This window comes from Microtus pennsylvanicus, chromosome 10 (assembly GCF_037038515.1).
Source record: "Microtus pennsylvanicus isolate mMicPen1 chromosome 10, mMicPen1.hap1, whole genome shotgun sequence".
Classification (NCBI taxonomy): domain Eukaryota; kingdom Metazoa; phylum Chordata; class Mammalia; order Rodentia; family Cricetidae; genus Microtus; species Microtus pennsylvanicus.
Window position 1 is genome coordinate 95,980,828 of NC_134588.1, and position 21,003 is coordinate 96,001,830.

The window sequence follows — 21,003 nt, forward strand, 5'->3', positions numbered from 1 at the left end:
AAGTTTGCTAAAAAATGAACAAAGCCTCAATTATGGTGTCTCTAAGATATGCCATAAACTGAGTGAGCTACTTTACCCCTAACCCTGCATTATAAGAAATGATATAGCTGAATCCTTCTGTTGGGAATAAAAGAATATTATAACTTGAGACTACATGAGAAATAAGGACCTCTACTATAGGTCAAGTGTGTAAAATGATATACTATAGTAGTTGTAATCTTGAATTGCAATGTCACAGTGTTTTTCTAATTATCAAAAAATAAATACATTGACACAATATAAAAAGATGCAATTTAAAGACAGCAATAACTGAGAGAGGATAAAGATAAGTCTATTAAAAAAGTTTTTGTACATTATCAGAATGTTTCTAAGCAAAAATAATTACTATAATTACAATGGAATCCATAATGAAAACTACTATAGAACCGGGCAGAAAGAAATTAAAAGGTTCTAAAGTGTTTCTCTCAAATTTCAACAAATGGTTATTTCTATTGTCTCAAATCAGCCAGATCCTACAGATCCTTCTTTAGAGTCCCCATCTGAGTCCCCAGCCTTCCCTCAACACACCTTCTCCAATCCCCTAGAGGTGTAGCCTAGGCTCACAACGACTGCTCAGGACTACTCTGTCCATCCCTCTTGTACAGCATCCCACTAATAGGCTTTAGGTGGAACTCACCCTGCCTGAACCACAGTCTCCTCCCATGCCACGTACAATCTGCCAACTAAGGTAGATCAATGATGAAAGGATAAAGAATCAACCTGAACACATCAATACCTTTTCTATACACCACCAACAACAAATATACAGCAAAAGAGGTTGTGTATACACTCTCATTCACAAAAGTCAAAAGAAAATAGATGATTTAGGAATAAACCTAATCAAGGAGGTGAAGGACCTTTGCAATGAAGACCTGAAATCTCTCAAGAAAGAGATAAAGACACTCAGAAATGGAAAGACATTCCATACTTATGAATTGTTAAAATTAATGGTGTGAAAATTACCACTCCACAAAAAGGTACTTAGAGATTAATTTCAATTCCAACCAAAATCTCTATCTCCTCTTCAGAGAAACAGAAAAAAAAAACCCTAAAATCATATGAAACCACAAAAAAAAACTCTGATAGGCAAAACAACTCTGAGCAAAAAGAACAATACTGGATTATCATTTCACACCTCTTAAGCTATAATACAGAACCACAGTAATAAAAATATGATCCTGACATAAAAACAAACATATAGAGCATTGGAATAAGATTGAAAATTCAAACATGAATGAACACATGAAACTTCAGCCACTTAATATTTGAAAACTATAACAAATATGCTCTAGGAAAGAATGCATCTTCATAAATGGTGCTTAGAAAATTTTATATCCATATGCAGAAGAATATAATTAGATCCCCATCTATCACCTTGTATAGAAACTATCTCCAAATGGCTCAAAGGCTTAAATGTGAAACCTGAAACACTGAAACTGTTAGAAAAAAGAACAGGCAATACTTCACAGCGTACAAGTATAAAAACGGACTTCAGAACAGGACTCTTTTTGCCCAAGAATTAAGGCCAGCAAATGATAAGTGGGATGACAGAAAACTAAATAGCTTCTGCATGGCTAAAGAAACAATCTACCAGGTGAAGAGGAGGCCCACAAAACTGGAGAACGTTTTTGCTAGCTCTACAATTGACAGAGGATTAATATCCAGAATATATAAAGAACTCAAAAACAGTATAAAAATAAATGGCCCATTCTTTTTCATCTGAGATCTAAACAGAGAATTCTTAAAATAAGGGTAGGGAACAGCTAAAATAAAGAATCACTCAAGAATGTTCTTAGTCTTTAGCAATAAGGGAAATGCAAATGAAGAAACTCTAAAATTTTATCTTACCAATCAGCTGACAAATATCCCCAAAGGAACTGACAGCAAATGCTCCAGAGTTATGAGGAGAGTGGAACCCACATTACTGATGGTGGACTGCAAGCTCATCTAGCTACTCTACAAATCATTAGGGTAGAGTCCTCAAAAAGCTAAAAATAAACCTACCATATGGCCCATATGTACCACTTGTTGGCATATGTCCAAAGGACTCGACAGCCTACTCCACAGATCCTGCTCAGCCATATTCATTGCTGCTCTATACATAATAGCTAGGAAATAAAAACTACCTATATGTCCTTCACCCGATGAATTAATATTGAATTGATATGGTACATATATATTCTGGAAAAATGGTGAAAACACTAACATAATTAGTGATATGGATCACAAATATATACCTAAAAGATTCTTCCAAATTAAAAATATTTGCTCAATGGAGTAAGACAGGTTCACCATAATTTATATAATATTATACACTGCTAAAAAATTTAAATTAATAATTTTGTCTGCTCATAGGTATTATTGCAAGTAATAGTTTATACTCAATATTTGATTGCTTCATGAAATCTCTATACCATTTACAAGAATGTGCACAGATACATGTGCATACTAAAAAAAAATTAATCACTGGCTTTTAGACTCAGTTACCTTTGCAATAATGACTTCTTTCTTCAGAATCTTCATAGCATAGTATTTTCCACTTGCCTTCTCTCGAACTAAAATAACCTTCCCAAAAGTGCCTTTACCTAGTAGCTTCAAATAGTCAAAATCATTCATCGTCTGAAAAATATAAATTAGAAAACTATGATGAAATAGTTGGCATAATTTACTGTTAGCCTGCTTGCAATACTTGCAATGTAAACTCAATATTGATCCTACTAATTTCTAGAGCAATTTCAAACAGAAAAAAACTTACTACTGGTTGTCTCTTGAACAACCTTAGATACTGAAAATAATTAACATAGTTCTCATTGTTTGTAGAAATTATTTTGAACCTAGAATTTCTCCATCAGTCAAAGTATTAGTTAACTGACAGAATGTTTTTAAAAGTAAAGTAAGGTTTTTAAAAATTATTTTCAAGTTCTCATGTTTTAAATTAAGTGCTACCTCAGAAAAAAGTGATATCCAAGAATATACAAATAAACATTTTAAAATAGAAGTAAAAAACATTTTTGAAGAAGCAGGAGAAAAGAGCAATAAAAACTGTAATCTCCAGTCAAGATTGATCAGGAAGATAAACACAAAGATAAAATTATATTTATGAAATGATAAAGGTGACATCACTACAAAACCTACAGAGATTAAAGTGACCTTAATTAAGACAATAAACAGCTTTATACCAGCAAAATAACACCAAAATGAAATGAGCAAATGACTCACACTGCAAACTACAAAAGCTCACTGACAAAGGAAAGGAAAAGCTAAAGAACCCTATATAATAACTGAATTTCTCTTAACATTTTTTATAATAAGGAAAAGTCCACAACATTTAAAGAAAAAAATGGTACCAATCCTACACAAACTCTTCCTGAGAACTAAAATGGGAGAAATATTTTTCAATTCACTCCTTGAAGCCAGAAAGCACTCTGACATTAAAAATCGTTTTAAATATTTCATAAGTGAATGGCTACATTCAATTTTAATATAACTTGCCTATAACTTTGATAATTTTATCCAAATGTCAAATTACAATGTCTTAATATGAATAGTTCAAAGGAAAATATAAATGTCAAAAAGAGAGCAGGAAAATAACATATACTTATTGATTCAATTATAAATCAAATGAAGCTGCACATAAATGGAAAATAGTATCAAATTCAGTCATTTAAAAATAATAGAGAGCTCGACATATTAATTTCACTAACAGTTTTAAAAACTCAGAGGATAAGAAGCAAAGCAATAGACCCCACATATGACTATCTTGTTCCCATCAAGCAACACTGTCTCTTTGCCACCTCCAACCCCTTCTTCTTCCTTTCTCCCTCCCTGACTCTCCTTCTGTCTGATTGGCATTTTTAATAGTATGTAAGTACACAATTTTCCCATTCCCCTTCTTCTTTCCAGCCCCTCCGTACATCTTTCTGCTCTCTTTCAAATTCATGGCTTCTTAAACTGTCTTTGATCAGTTCCAAAGCCACCCTATGGCACTTCATTCTTTTTTCTCATAGAAACTCTCAAGAGACAGCTTTCTGTCAGGGGCCATGAGAAATGAAGCAGGTGATAACTAGTGTTCAACAGGAGGCACTAGCAGTGAGAGATTTAATGATAGGGAGTCCCACCTGGAAAGGGCATGGATTTACTAGTTGTGGAAAACAGTTGTTCCTGTCTGTAATTTCTTGTGAGTCACTTGATTGCTTACCTAAGAACTTCATTTCTTCCCTAAGAATAATTTCGGGTGTTTTCCCACTGCTTTTCTGTCTATCTCATGAAAATATCCCATCTACTGGGTGTATATATCTATGGGTGGCCAGGAAGATGACTTTTCATTTGGCTGTATAATTTTGATATATAGAATATATACTGGGACATGCGTCATAACTAGATCTATTTGTCCCACAAGGACTATGGACATTTAAAAGCCTGCCTTGTTCTTTTGTTCAGGCGAACTGCACACAATTAGCTCTCTTTTACCTCAGAGCAAGTTCAAACTAGGCTAAGGGCTTTTGGAAATAGATCGTAAGTTTGGAACCTTACAGCTATGCACAAGGTCAGGGCCACAAATGTCCATCTAAGGTTACTAAGAAAAGCATGTCAATTCTTGGCTTACCTGTTGACTGACAAAAGACCTATGTCTCAAAGCATATCTAAATGGGCACTGTACACCCCGCCCTCTGGTCATAGTCTTAATCCTATAACCTTGGATCCTTGTGTTATCACTTGCTCTAGGAATGTGCTATTGATCAAAGAAAGACAACTATTGCATTTTTTTCATCACTTCAAGACTCCTGGGAAAAAGAGTGTTTTGAGATAAGAAGGAGAGAAAGCAAGGAGTAGTTAGAAGTACAATGGGAGTATTAGGATAGAAGCAAGACAATAAAAAAAGAGACTGGCACGAAGAAGCAGGGAATGAGAGACTCATTTTTGTCCTCAGATCTCTAGCCCTTGCTTGCTATAGCATCCTCTCTGAATCCTGAGGGACACTGAGGCTGAACCTCAAAGGCCCTTGTTAGCTTTCCTTTGATGTGGAAGCTGAGGTTAGCTTGTTGGAGGAAAGACTTTGTATTAAGACCCTGGAAGATAAGATACCACATGCACAGAGAAGCTGCAGAAACCATGAAAATAACAAAGGCAAAAGTCAACACCAAACCCTGGGACATAACAGAAAGTTTCCTTTGGGTTTTTAAAGGCCAGTACCTGAGCAGCCAAAAATAATTTATTGGAACAGCAGAACAGCCCACCCAGCAACAAAACCATAAGAAAGAACAAAGCTATTGTTTCTGGTAATTTCGTGACAATAAACAGGTAAAAAGACTCATAACCAGGCCAAAAATTGATTATATTGCTCAACATGGCATGTAGTACCTTCTTTATTTTTCATCTAAAAGCACTAAAAAAGATACTAATATACACAATTACTAAATATTACTGTTATCCCCAATTCTTGAAGACAAAAACAGAACAATAATTTATAAATAGCTTTATGACATTTTCAGATCTTTCAGTATCTTACTGATCTGTTAAGCATATATTTAGAATTCCAGAAAATTAAACAGGGTAGGGCAGGTATAACTTGCTTTTTAATGCAATTGTCTAAAATTCAAAGGATGAGATTAATTGGAACCTGATTCAAAATTATTAAAGCAGTCAAACTTCAAGTTATAAACATCTGTGCATAAGGAAATTTCTCATCTGAATAAATGGGTAAAGATAAGTTATGTTCATATTCCTGACTGAGAAATCAACTTAAAATAAGCACTATTTCAAATCAACAACCACATAGAGAGGATCTGTCTATATAAAGGACAGAAAGGGGGCATATTAGAGGTGGCAGACCAGTTCAGCACACAGGCTGTACTTCTAGTAAAAAACCTGTAGTTAGAACTGTGTCTAACTACAGTTCTAGAAGTTACAATTCCCCTCTTCTCAACTCCCTGAGCACTGCACACACTTGGTGCACAGATACACTTGGAAGCAAAATATCCATATTTTGCATATAAAACAAAATGGAAGAAAATTAAAAATAAAAAGACTGAAAAAGTTCACAGGCATCAAGTACAGAATGTTAAAGAAAAAACTTTACATAGTGAATTAATTCTCTAAGTTGTGACTTTATCATTTCTCTTAAGTTCAAAGCATGTGGAAGCGAAAAGATTTGAACCAAGGAAATCTAACATGAAAGGCAATTCTGCACACCATACTAACAACAAATGGCAGAGTTCAGTAGTAGAGAAACATTTGCATAACCTATAGTTCAAAATGCCAATACTGAAAAATTAATTAACTAATTAATTAAACAAGTGAAAAATGTAATTGGTAATACTTTGAGCATTTTTCACACCTGAATATGATTTATAAAATAAACAGCAAGTGTATATTTAAGATATACATGCAAATGACATTTCATCAGTCTACTATAAAGGCCATCAACTACAGATTAGATAGCTTCAGTCCATTCTTCCATATATGTTTGAATTTTCAAATAATCACATTAGACTAGTTTTGAATACCATATTTTAAAAAATAAAGTCATTTTTAAATTTTCATAGTAATGAAAAATATTGTTTACAATTCCTATAAAATTATATACTAATATGGAACACTGAGGAAAGAAAAGTTGTGGTTTTCCTCCTTTATTGGCTCATGAGTAGTAATGAAAAGAAAATGTGTTATTTCTAAGACTCACTTTTTGAGGTAGCTTTGATGAAGTTGAATTCAAGGGGAAGACATTTAATTCCCTGGTTTCTGAGATGTCATCTATAAAGTACATCAATCACCACTCCTTCGCAAGCTCCGCAAGCACTAACACTGCAGTGCTGGCACATTATTAGGTTTTAAGGAACGGGTATTTTAGGTTCACAAAGTTATACATACAATAAGAAAACTAACACCTCTCTCAGAAGCAGTTTTCATCATAGTTTTTCTAGATAAATAAAGACTGTATTTAGAAGTTAAAATAAGTCATCATCATTTCCTACCTTTCTTTTATGATGGGTTGTAGATGCATCCATCTCTTCTTCTCCTATATTATCAATCTGTGAAGTTGGACTACAATTCATTCTCTCCTCTTCTTGTCTCTGCAGTCGGTCTGCTACAGCTTGGATAGCTTCTGTCCATTCTTCTCTATAAAAATGAGTACAATTTCTCATGAACAAACGTTAAGTTACTTAAACCTTTTATAATTTATAAGATGACTGCAAATAATCTTTTGTGTAGCCATCTTGTCTGCCATCATCTCTAGGTGATAACAATCCTAAAAGCCTAGAGTCAGGAGTAGCACTTCTATGGAAATTATATTATGTTCACTTGATATTGCATAAAATGTAAAATCTTGTCTACAAATACACATTATATACGAACACACACATGCATACATACACATTAATTTAATTACCCTTTGGGGTGACAGTACTTCCACAAAAACCATAGACTATCAAACAAAAACCCTGGTGCCCCTAGCACTATGATGGACTAAGTAGAACAAAAAGACCCACACTCCAGACCCCAAGGAGAAAACACAGGCCCACATGGTGCTTTATAGTTCCATACAGAAAGGCACTGTTATGCTGAGAAAATGTATGGTGTGGTATGTGGGAGGGGGGCAGTCAGACAGAATGGTTCATGTCTTGTGGACAGGGGCTTATTTGAAAGCTGGGTAGTGAGGGAGGTGAGTGGATTAATTGGTACCCAGGGCCATGGTGATATCTGGGCCTGGGCTGCTGCTGGGCCCACATCTGAGTTCTTGGCCCTGATGCAGTCTCAGTCTGTGTTCATGCCCATGGCTCCTGATACCATTGGGGGCTGAGAAGATAGGGCTGTACAGAGCTGGCCTCACCCCTCACTGGCTGCATCTCTAGGGGGAACCAGCCCTGCCCTTCACCAGCTGAAGCACACAGGATAGAGGGTCCTACACTTCATCTGGGCAGTACAACAGAGTTGACTCTAGCCAGGGGCATGGATGAGCCAACCCCGAGGGCATGAGAGGGGCATAACTAGTAGTATCACTTCCCTTGCCTGTGGTGTAGTGGTGGGGCTGAGTAAAAGATGCTCTCCCCACTTTTCCCTACTGCCTCTAGTGGGCAAGGGAGCTGACCTTCCCCTTTAACAGCTACAACACTCAGGAAAGTGGGACCTGCACCTCAACTGGACAGTACAACAGAGCTGATCCTGTTGATGGAGGGGGTGAGGGGAGACAGGGGACTACCACATGCAGGTAAGCTGGTCCCAAAAACATGAGCGTGAGAGATCAGTCTCTGCCCCTCATCTACCATATGGAAGTATGGGCAGGGGACAGATGCCCTCTACCCCAACATGCCTGAGGCAGGTGTGAGAGCCTGCCCTGAGGTTATAAGAACTGGAGAGCTGTTCCTCCCTATCATCAGCTACAGCACTCAGGAGACTGGCCCTTACACCTTGTCTTGGCAACACAGTAGCGCTGGCCCTGATGGTTTAAGTGTGGGAGAGCCAACCCTGAGAGTGTGAAAAGCATGAGAACTGGCCAAGGCCTTGCTCATCACCGCAAGGGATGAACTAACCAGGGCAATGCTGGAGAGCTCCTCATGGTGGTGAGGAGAGAACCGATGGGCTAAACAATGCTGCAATTACCCAGGCTCAGAACCAGGGTTATGAGCTAGCCCACCCCAATATCCACCTTATCCATGATCTGCTGGAGCAACTGAAGAGGCCAGTCCTACAGATCCAAAGCTGCAGGATCTCCACAGGGTAACAATAAGATAGTCAGGAGGAGGCACAGTGAGGGCCCAGCATTGACAGTATAGCAGAAACCAGAGGCCTCCAACCAGACCAATGGCTTTGCAATGAGCACTTGCTGGTAAAGATACATGGACAAAAGGATTTACTGTGTGACTGTGTGTGACACTATAGTTTCCAGGATGAGATTTTTCTTTTTTCCCCTTTTTTCTCTTAAATATTGTTTTATTTGGGGGGGGGGTTACAAAAACAAAGGGTGGATACAAAGGGACAGGGAAATGACTGGGATAAGATGCATGATATAAAAGACATAAAGAATAAACAAAAAGAAGGGGAAAAAACTTGGTACCAGGCATAGAAAAACTCCTTTTGAACTACTGGAAGATGGGTTCAAGAGACCCCAAACAATATAGGCTACTGCTGAAACACTTCACTGCCTTCCAGAAAAGGGAGGTAAAACCCTACTACTAAAGACACTAAACACTTAAGACACAGGATTCAGAGTAATCAGTTGTAATCTAACATGGAAGTCCCCTCCTTGAGAACTAGTTCTCACAGTTCTGGAAGGAGATACATGAGCGGCCACAGGAGAAAGTAATCAATAGTACTAACCAGCTGTAATGCCTGTGAACAACAATGACAAGAATTTTAAGATATTCTGAAAGGTGAAATAGTGGCCCTTACATCCTAGGAGTAAACAATGACCATACAATTGAACTTAAGTTTGCTCAATATGTGGAAATTCATGGCTTATATTGTAAACTCAGCAAACTACCCATGGCTGATAAGGTCATGTATCGTAGAGAACAATCTACTATGACTGACTTCCTAGTATAGCCTCTAATTGCATTCTAAATACTTATCCTTAGAACTACAGATAAGTGTAGTCTCACCTCTTGCTCAACAAAAATAAAAACACTTTTATTTGAAGATGGAGACTATTACTGAAAGTCACAACTAGTCAAAATTTGGAGAACAACTAACTTACCATAGTGTGTCCAACACTAATTAATATATTTACAATACAATTCCTATACTCAGACTCAGAACATCATGGAAAATGGGGTAGAAAGACTATAACCAGTCAAAGGACCATGGCATTTACTGCTATATGGCACTTTCTAAGGAAGAATAGAGAGCACAAAATAGAGGTAGGTATAGAGGAGAAGGAGGTAAGTCTAGAAGAAGTTTTTGGATGAATGAAAAGTGTATATGATAAAATACATTTATGAACTTCTCAAAAAATTAAATTATCATCTAAAAAGTAAAATATCAAAATATTTCAAAACAGAAAAATAAGAAAAAAGTTCAGTTAAAGGCTTTTGAAACTACAATTAAATTTTATTTGCACAAATCCTACCTATTGATATAATTCTTCCCCTTAAATGTGATGCTTTTTTAAGTTTACCTACTCAGTCATCTCAATACTCCCTCTAACTAAAAGTATTTTAAATTTCTTTTCATTCTTGGAACATATTCTGGCACTTACATAATTTCAGCACTCTGGGGATATGAATACATTATCCCCAATTATTATTTTATTCAATATGTTACCCTTCATCAATTTTTCCCATTGTTATGTTACCTTTTGATCTGTTGCTTCTTTAAGCAATAAACATTCTTTCTCACTAACTATGGTATTTAACAAACTTAATGGACAGCTAGGTGTGGTGGCACATGCCTTTACTTTTGTTATAGCTTCTAGAAGGAAGAGGAAGGCACATCTCTTGAGTTCAAGGCCAGCCTGGTCTACAAAACAGGCTCCAGGACAGCCAGGGATAAAGAGAAAAACCTTGGGTAGTAGTTTGAAAGAATATGGCCTCCAAAAAGAGTTGCTCTGTTAGGAAGCATGGCTTTGTTGGAGTAAGTGTGGCCTGGTTCTGTGAAGTGCAGCACTGAGCGAGTGGGCTTTAAGGTCTCCTATGCTCAAGCTACTCCCTGTGTCACAGACCTTACTGTTGCCTTCTGATCAAGATGTAGCCAGCCAGCACCATGTCTGCCTACACGCCACCATCCTCCCTCCCATGATGATAATGGACTGAACCTCTAAACTGTGAGCAGTCACTTCAATTAAATGTTCCCCTTTATAAGAGTTGCCACAGTCATGGTGTCCTTTCATAGCAATAGAAACCCTAACTAAAACATCCTGTATCGAAAAACCAATCAAACAAAACAAAACAAAAAAACAGCCAATCTTACTGAAATAGTAATTTTCTTTGTATTTTGCTTACTTGGTATTTGTAGAACTTTTGATTCTGTGGCATTGTATCTTTAGACACTTTAGAAAATGTTTGTGCACTATTAATTTAAATTCTTCTGTCTCATTCTCTCAAATTAAAGTTCAATGATGTATCTGTAAGAGTGCCTCATTGCATGATCTGCCCCATATTCTACTATCATCAGTTTTTATTTTCTGTCCTGCTTCTTATTGGATATCCTCTTCCAACTGGTGTTCAAGACCACTAATTTTCACTAAGTGAAGCCTAACTCACAATTAAAACCATTCACTATCTCATAGAAAAGAAAGTGGAAAGAAGCTTTCAATGCATGTGCACAGGAAACTGGTGTAGGACAATGGTCTGTATTCTGTCAATTATATTTTAAATAAATGATCATTGGTCAGTAGCCAGGTAGGAAGTATAGGTAGGAAACGAGACAGGAAGAAAAGGCAGATCAAAAACAGGAGAATTGTGGGAAAGAGGAAGCTCCCTCCCCAGTCCTGCCCAGACATGGAAAAAGGAAGATGTGACCCCACCCCGCTGAAAGAGGTACTGAGCCATGTGGCTAACATATACTATAATAATGGGCTAATATAAGTTATAAGAGTTAGCAAGAAGCCTGAGCTAATGGACCAATCAGTTTATATCTAATGTAGAACTCTGTATGATTTTTCTTTGGGACATAATGACTGCGGGAACCAGGCAGGACAGAAACCCCAGCAAGCAGGCCCTCATGTTACAGGAAACCACTTTCTAAATGTAATACCAGTAGCACAGACACTGAGAGGAACAATAAATACATGGAACTTTCTGAAACTGAGAAGTTTCAGAAAGCAAAGGACACAGTCAATAAGACAAAAAGGAACCTTAATAAATGGGAAAAGATCTTCACCAACCACACACCACAAAGAGGACTGAACTCCAAAATATATAAAGAACTCAAGAAACTAGACATCAATATACCAAATACTCCAATTAAAAAATGGGGTACAGATCTAAACAGAGAATTCTCAACAGAAGGATCTCAAATGGCCAAAAGACACTTAAGGAAATGTTCAACATTCTTAGCCATCGGAGAAATGCAAATAAGAATGACTCTGAGATACCATCTTACACCAGTCAGAATGGCTAAGATCAAAAACTCAAAGATAGCTTATGCTGGAGAGGATGCAAAGTCAGGGGAACACTCCTCCATTGCTGGTGGGAGTACAAACTTGTATAGCAACTTTGGAAATCAGTGTGGCTGTTTCTCAGAAAATGGGAATCAACCTACCTCAGGACCCAACAATACCACTCTTGAGCATATACCCATAAGATGCTCAATCATACTATATGGACATTTGATCAACTATATTCATAGCAGCATTATTCGTAATAGCCAGAACCTGGAAACAACGTATAGGGCCCTCAACTGAAGAATGGATAAAGAAAATGTGGTACATTTACACAATGAAGTACTACACAGTGGTTAAACAAAACAATGACATCTTGAAATTTGCATGCAAATGGATGGAACTTTTGAAAAACTATCCTGGGTGAGGTCACCCAGACTCAGAAAGATGAGCATGATATGTATTCACTCGTAAGTGGATACTAGATGTAAAGCAAAGGATAACCAGACTATAATCCGCAGCTCCACAGAAGCTAGGAAACAAGGAAGACCCTAAGAGAGATGCATGAATTGCCCTGGGAAGGAGAAATAGACAAGATCCGAGAAAATCGGGAGCATGGAGAAGGTGTAAGGGGAGAAGAAGCTTAGAATAGGAGGGGGAGGAGAACTTGATAGAACATAAAGTCAAGATAAGGAAAGGACAGCAAGGGAGAGTAAGGAAAGGTATATTGATTGAGGGGGGCATTACGAGGTTAGCAAAAAAAAACCCTGGCACTAGAGAAATTCCCAGAAATCCACAAGGATGACCCCAGCTAAGACCCTAAGCGATAGTGGAGAGGGTGCCTGAACTGGCCTTGCCCTATAGTCATATTGATGACTTTCTTAAATTTCATCACAGAACCTTCATCTAGCAACTGATGGAAACAGAGAAAGAGATCCATAGCAGAACATTGGACTGAACTCCCAAAGTTCAGTCGAAGAGAGGGAGGAGTGATGATATGAGTAAAGGGGTCAAGACCATGATGGGGATATCCTCAGAAACAGGTGACCTGAGCTAAAAAAAGGCTCACCGACTTTGAACTGATAGCAGTGGAACCAGAATAAGACCAAACTAAGCCCTCTGAATGTGGGTGACAGTTGTATCGCTAGGGCAGACAGTGGGGCCACTGGTGGGAAGACTAGGATTTATTCCTACTGCTTGTACTGGCTTTTTGGAACACATTCTCTTTGGATGGATACCTTGCTAGGCCTAAATATAATAGGGAGGGCTTTGGTAAAGCAAAGTGCTAGACTTTGTTGACCTCCCATGGGAAATCTTATCCTCTCTGAGGAGTGGAGGAGGGTGGGGCTGGAGGGAGGTAGAAGGAGTGGGAACTAGGATTGATGTATAAAATGAGAAAAAATAGTTTTTTTAAAAAAATAAATTTATTTAAAAACATTCATTAGTAATCATAATTACAAAAGTTTTACCTTAGTTTTAGACTATGTTTCTTTTTTATATTTTCTCTCAGTTCAATTCCCCAGACTTAAGCATACTGACATACATGCTTAGTATTATTAATCACTGTAAAATAATTCTATTATCTGGATCCCCTATGTATATCTAGTTCCATACCATATTTGTCTTGTAGTTTTACCCACATTGTCTTAAATCTTTGCACATATATTTAGATAATTCTTAGAAATTATAAATGAAACACAAGACAATTTCCGATCTAATTAGATACAATGTAACTGTTAAGAATGTTTTTAATTTCTGCATAACTTTCAGACAGGAGGAGAAATTAAGCTGGTACTAACCTAGATGTTTTCTTCCTGAAGGTTATCTTTCACAGTTACTAAAAGCTGCAGTGTAGGCTACTGGGAAAGAAAAGTCAACACCAGTCTTAGCAAACTGTGAATTCTGAGTTACAGTAACTAGTCTGACAAGATATTCCTTCAGGTGCAACAGTGATGTGAACATTATGGGAATAATCATCTACTTCCTAATTGAGTTTAAGGATCACTATATAGAAGGGAACTCATGCCTGATGCTGAAAACCTGGCCAAGGACCAATGCCAGGTAGCTCATAGGCTCTAAGGGAGAACATACTATTGTTATTTTGCTAAGTAGACATATCAAACTGTCTTCTAAACTAACTTTATACCCAAAATTTAGTGCAGTCTTCATAAGAAAAGTTTCTTTTTATAGTGAATGGAAGTTGTGGTTGCTTGAATAAAATGGCCCCCATAGACATATTAGAAAGTGTGAACTTATAGAGTAGGTATGGTTTATTAAAGGAGGTATGTCAATGGGGGGTGGGTTTTCAGGTCTCAAAAGCTCAAGTCAGGTCTAGAAGCTCATTCTCTTCCCACTGCTTGCAGATGTAGAACTCTCAGCTCCTTTTCCAGCACGATGTCATCCTACATGCTGTTGTTACAAAAATGGATTAAACCTCTGAACTGTACTCCAGTCCCAATTAAATGTTTTCCTTTATAAGCTGTGGTCATGCTGTCTCTTCACAGCAATAGAAACCCTAACAAAAACAGAAGTTAATACAAAGATTCACTGTTGGTCAAAATGTGAAAAATAAGTGACTATGGATGGAGTGTTTAGCCTTAAATGGGGCGTGTGTATCACACTGCTTCCCTGGAAGGCTCCTAGAACAATGAGGACAGAAAGATTATAAAGAGTCATAAGTAGGGAAGGCTGGGGAACAGTGCCTGCTGGACCTGACAGGCCTGCTATCCTCATGAGCTCACAGCAACTGGGGATGCCTGTATAAGATAAAGCCACTCAACACACTGCAGCATGAATTGGAAGGAAAACATGCCCAGCTTGGGAAGGAAAGTCAGTTTTCTTCAGGGGAATGGTCACTGATAGGTTGGCTCCTGCTGCAATAGCTATCCCCACACCCATGAACATATTGGTGGCTCTAATTGGATTCAATAAATTTCCTTTTTTCTAAATGAAAAAAAAAATGTTAAGTATGGAAGGGTTACAGAGTGGAGGGTGATCCAGGGTGACTTGAAGGGGGAAGTGGAGTAGTTATGATCAAAATACACCACTAACATTGATGAAACACGCTCAAAGAGCATACACATGTGCCCCCCCCAAACAATAACTGAAATGCTATGGAACCTGAATTTAAAAAAAAACAGAATGATAAAAAATACAGAGGAATTAATAAAACCATGCATACTTGATCATCTTTCAGAGGGTGCCAAAACCACATAAAGCTGAAAGGAGAGTTTCTTCAACAAATGGGTGTGAAATAAATGGGCATCAATATGAAAAAAAAAATGAAATGTGAGTCTTATTTTAAACCACTCGTGCATACTTCTAAATAAAGACTTAAAGCTACAGAGCTAGAAGAAAACCAAGATGATATATTCATGACACCTGTCTTAGCAGTGATCTTTGACTACAGCATGAAGATAGAGGCCACAAAATGAACATAAATTAAAAAATCTTCTGTGAAGCAAAGGAAACAGCAAAATGAAAATGAGACCCAATAAATGGGTAAAAGGGTCTGAGAGATATACACATGAAAATGTTTTTGTTTATTTTGTTTTATTTAAAAGAAATTTTCCAAATTTGAAGCCAGACTGATCTACACAGCCAGTTCCAAGCTAACTAGAACTATATCCTAACATAATGAAATCTGTGTCCACACCCAGAAAGGGGGTTCACTCCCAAATTTTGATTTAAAAAACTACTGCAACTCAATAGTCAAAAACAAACAAACCAACAAACCAAATAAGTAATCTAATTAAAATTGAGCAAAACTTAAATGAGCAGTTCTCCAAAGTCATAAAAAGGATTCACAGGTATATAAAAATTGTTCTCAGCATTTTCATCTTCAGGCAAATGCAAGCCACAGACCATATCGTACACCTTGCTACAAAGGATATTATAATAAGAAAGTAGATGATGACAGGTGTTAGTAGTGGTACTAGGTTCCATGAAAAGCAATATTGCAAATCCTACAAAGATTTAAAAACTACCCTATGATCCGGCCATGCCATTTTCTGGCATTTATCCAAAAGAATTAAATTGGTGATTCAAATAGCCAATTGCTTGACCATGTTCACTGTGGTACTATTCACACAAGTCAAGAGCTTGAAATAACCTAAGTGTCTTTAAACTGATAGATGAATAAAGAAAATTTAACATATATGCAGTAGAATGTTCTTCAATGTTAAAAAAAAAAAAAGAATCCAGTCACTTAAGGCAGCATGGATGGAACTAGAGATCATTATGCTAAGAAATCTGGGCACAGAAAGAACATTATCATCTATATGAAGGATCTAAAGGTATTATCTTCTAAGTTTGAAAATAATAGTTATGTGGGATTCCCCCTATGTATGCTGTGAACACCATTGGTTAATAAGGAAACTGTCTTGGGCCTGCATAGGGAATAGAGGTAGGCAGGAAAAACTAAACTGAATGCTGGGAGAAGGAAGGCAGAGTCAGGGAGAAGCCCCACAGCAGACAGATGCCGGAACCTTGCCAGTAGAACACAAGCCCCATGGTAAAATATAAAATAGTGGAGATAGGTTCATTCTAGATATAAGAGCTAGCTAGCAATAAGCTTTAAGCTATTGTCCAAACAGTATTATAAATAATATGGTTTCTGTGTGATTATTTCGGGGCTGAGCAGTCAGGAACCAACAATGGACTCCTCACAACAGAATAGTGATGACCTGGGGCTACAGAGACTGTAAGAGGGAATAGATGAATAGTGAAAGGCGATGACTGAGTGTGAGTACAGCTGAAGACGTAACTGTGATATACTAGTGTGCAGGAGGGTGACCAGACAGTCATATGCTATGCATTTCTAAGAACTATCTTAACTGAGCAGTGATGATGGAGTGTGCCTTTAATCCCAGCACTCAGGAGGCAGAGGCAGGCAGATCTCTGTGAATTCAAGGCCAGCCTGGTCTACAAGAGCTAGTTTCAAGACAGGCTCCAAAGCTACAGAGAAACCTTGTCTCAAAAAACAAAACAAAACAAAACAAAAGGAACTATCTTAAATAAATGTGTGAGGAGATATAAAAATTTATACTCATTAAAATATGAGATGGTATACACAACTATAAGTTAACAAATAATTTTAAAAACAAAAATTCAGTTAAATATCTAAGAAATTTTTTATTTAAACAACAAAAGATAGTATGGGAAACTGCTTCGAGTTCAAGTTTAATCAGGTTTTTCTAATTAAAGTCAGGCGTACTATTAAAGATAACAGAAAAATGATGGCAAAAAAGAAAATGAAAATCTAAAAGCCTACACACACACACACACATGCATACATGCACATGTACATATAATTTAATAATTGGGATAAAGAATGAATTAGTAACATCCGAAACATTAGACTCTCCACTTTGAAAAAAGCTGCCTAATCTCATATTATTCATTGAAATAAATATAGCACACACTAGAGAGATACATCTAGTTTATGACACAAAAGAATTTCAGTATAGGGTCAGAATATTACAAAGAGGATTTCTAACCCCAAGCATCTCTAAGTCCTATTGACATTAGATTATAGCTCTATGAAATCTCCAGATAGTAGATGCCTCATAAACTAGACAAGCATACTCAATAGGATAATTTTTATTTTCTTAAACATAAGTGAAAAATGATCCTTCAAGAAGTAGACTTATGCTGCAGGAATATCAAAAGGTTTTAGAAATTTAAGATTGGGAAGTTAAGGCAGAGGACTGTCACAAGTCTGAAGCAAGCCTGGGTGACACAGTTACAGTTTTAGGACAACCTGGACTGCAGAATAAAAAACTGTCTAAGCCCACAACCCCAAATTTAAAAGACCTGGCTTATATCCAACTTTGGGAACAACAATTCAAAACGAATCAAAGTTCAATAAATGTTAAAAATTCACTCTACATAGCATTTTCAAGGAAATGCAATAACTGGGCAGCACTGCAGTAGTTCAGCCATCTAGCAAGCACTTTGTCGTCACATCCTGAACTGTGTGCTGAAGACATTAAAGACGTTAAAGATTACAAGGACTGGTGTTCTTCCAGAGGACTCTGATTTGATTCCTAGCACTCACAGGGGAGCTCACAACCTTCTATCTATAACTCCAGTCCTAGGAGATCTGAAACTCTCTTCAGGTCCCACTGGGAAGGAAGTACACATAAACAGTACATACAGGCTATTAACATTCTACTTTGAAAAATTATTAATTAGGGTCAAAATAGTAACATCTGGAGGGAAATACTTAATAATATTGCAGGCAGTCACCTGAAACTAATGTGCATACAAACAGGAATGCTACTTGAACCATTTCCTACTGTCTTTCATTCAGAATTTCAAATATGAGTATAATCAATAATTATAAAAAAGATAGTTTGTATATAAAATGTGCTCAAGTTTTAAAACTATCTGTATACTGTTTGCTTTGAAAGAGTCTATTTTAAAATAGACCAAGGGTGATTTATGATTTTCCAGCCCCAGTTAAACAAGCAAGACAACAGAAATAGAACAATTAAGTGTAACACATTGCATCTATTTATATAATAAATATACAATAAATCCATCTACAAATACATCTTAGACTAATTTTTTAACATAACAAAAAAGTTTCTTACCTTTCCTCTGGAGTATCTACATGAAATGTTCTCTCTATAACAGTGGTCCACTGAAGACATCTGATAATAAATGTATTTGGCTTTGGTCGTTCTGTTTTCATTAACTGGCATTCTACAAATAAAGTTAAACATCTCTTTATATACAAAAGTACTTAAACTGTTAAGTAAGTAGTTAACAACCACACAGTATGTTATTCTGAACAGAATGCACTCCCACTGACTGTCTTCCACAGAGTCAAGGTTATTCTCAACCTGACCGTAGTGTTTCTTTCCAGCTCATCACTACTATGACCAGTTCAACCAGCTAAACAAAACTCTTGAATTTTTTCCAAACACAACTTGTTCTTTCTGTATCTTTAACTTTGCTTCAGCAGCTACTACTATCTGAAACAGCTATTCATTTTACCCCTCCAAATCTGTAAGCCCCAACTGTCATAGCAATACCAATCCTTTAAGGACTTAGTGAAATCATACTCATTTCATTCAAATTATTATCATTATTATTTTACTTTTTGGCACAGACTTGCTATTTCACCCTCTATAGTTTCATTATGCAACTTGTTTTTCACCTGATATTGTACTACAGGACCAAACATATTAAGGTAGTTTTTACCCTATGAAGTCGTCTAAAACAATAAACTTCTTATAATTCTTGGTATCCAGACTTACTAGAATTAGTCAGTCATGAACTGATTAGATTCTGTCAAGGAATATCTAGGAAGAATTCTAAGAAAAGATTGTTCCTTTTCCCCTGTTCTCTAATCTTAATACTACTTTAACTTGATTGCACTGAATTAAAAAATACATTTTTACATTTTTCCTTACTTCCCTTCCTTCATTTACCTAATTTTGTTTATGAAAACTTCATCACTGATAAATCTTCTATTCTTCTTTTTCCCCTTAATCTCTTATTTTTTCTACCCCTTTATAATATTCTTTACAATTTCCCCTCTTAATTTATTTCTTCTTGCTTCTCCTCTATTTCTATCCTTCCCTGTTCCTGACTGTGTTAGCTTGAATGAAAATACTCCCATTTAATCATTTGTTTGAATGTTTGGTCCAAAGTTGGGAAGGCCTTGATGGAAACGGTGTGTCAGTAGGACTGACCTTTTTCAAGTTTCAAAAGTCTACACCATATTCTCTCTCTCTCTCTCTCTCTCTCTCTCTCTCTCTCTGTGTGTGTGTGTGTGTGCGTGTGTGTGTCTGTCTGTCTGTCTGTCTGTCTGATAGTCTGTCTCTACACCTCATATCTATCTGTGTGTCTGTCTCTACTCTATACCTCGTCCTTCTAGATCAGATAGATGTAACTGTCAGTTACTGTCCCAGCACTAAGCCTGCCTGCCTGCCTGCCATCACGAACTCTGTCTAATGGTCATAGTCACTCTAAACCTCTGAAACTGTGAGACCCAAATTAAACTGTAATACCTTGGTCACAGTGCTTTGTCACTACAGTAGGAAACTAACTAAGACACTGACTTCATTGTATTAATTATATCCATACATATCCTACTTAATTTTTAACTCGATAGTACATTATAGTCATTTTTCCATTTGCTATTTTTTTGGTCATGGTATACTAGAAGGCTTAAACAGACATTAAACATATGTTTGTATTTCTATGACTTGATGCTGGTAAAGCAGGTTGGTTTTTGCTAAGTTTTACTAGGGATTAAGCCTTCAAGAGCAGCTGTTGATAAGATCCCCAAATAAAACCAGAAGAAAAAGCCACACTAAGAGACATGCAAATTATAGCAAAAAGATACAAGAAATATAAAAAACTAAGGTATCATGATTCCTCCAAATGATCAGTAACACATCAACTACCAAATATAAAAATGGGAGGTAAAAATATCATAAATTTATCAGTTAAAATAGACATGAAAAAATATATAAATAAGCAAATGAATTCAATTCAAAAACCAGAGAGTCGGCAACTTATGTGGAAAGAGGAAAATGGAGAGGAAGTAATCAGCAATATTTATAAAACACGAAAATAGAAGAAAAGTTAAAAAGGAAACTGATTTACAGAGGTGGTAAACTAGAAATGAAAATTTTAATGGGGAGAAAAGGTAGGTGCATAACAGAAAGCACCATCAATAGATTCCAACAGATGAAGACACACTAGAACAAATCAGAGATAAAAGTCAACAAAAAACTACAATTCAACATCAATAAGGAAAAGTAAGTAACTAGGAATGACCAAAACATCTAAGAATTATGAAATATGATCAAGGTTGCAATCCATTAATCCATAGAATAGAAAGATCAGAAATAAATATTAAAGGAATTGAAAATGTATTTTATGAAATTTTAACAGAAAACTTCCTAAAT

The 21,003-nt window shown here is 36.6% G+C and overlaps 1 protein-coding gene across 6 annotated transcripts in view; it reads right to left on the bottom strand.

The window, feature by feature from the left end:
- Akt3 (AKT serine/threonine kinase 3) overlaps nucleotides 1-21,003 on the bottom strand; it is a 227,704-nt gene that overhangs the window by 78,819 nt on the left and 127,882 nt on the right. For all 6 annotated transcript variants that reach the window (XM_075989265.1, XM_075989261.1, XM_075989264.1 and 3 more), the window contains 3 exons: nucleotides 18,673-18,784; nucleotides 7,014-7,158; nucleotides 2,527-2,658 (listed from right to left, as the gene is read on the bottom strand). In XM_075989265.1, the coding sequence (XP_075845380.1) occupies nucleotides 2,527-2,658; nucleotides 7,014-7,158; nucleotides 18,673-18,784 (389 nt within the window). The remainder of the gene's footprint in view (nucleotides 1-2,526; nucleotides 2,659-7,013; nucleotides 7,159-18,672; nucleotides 18,785-21,003) is intronic.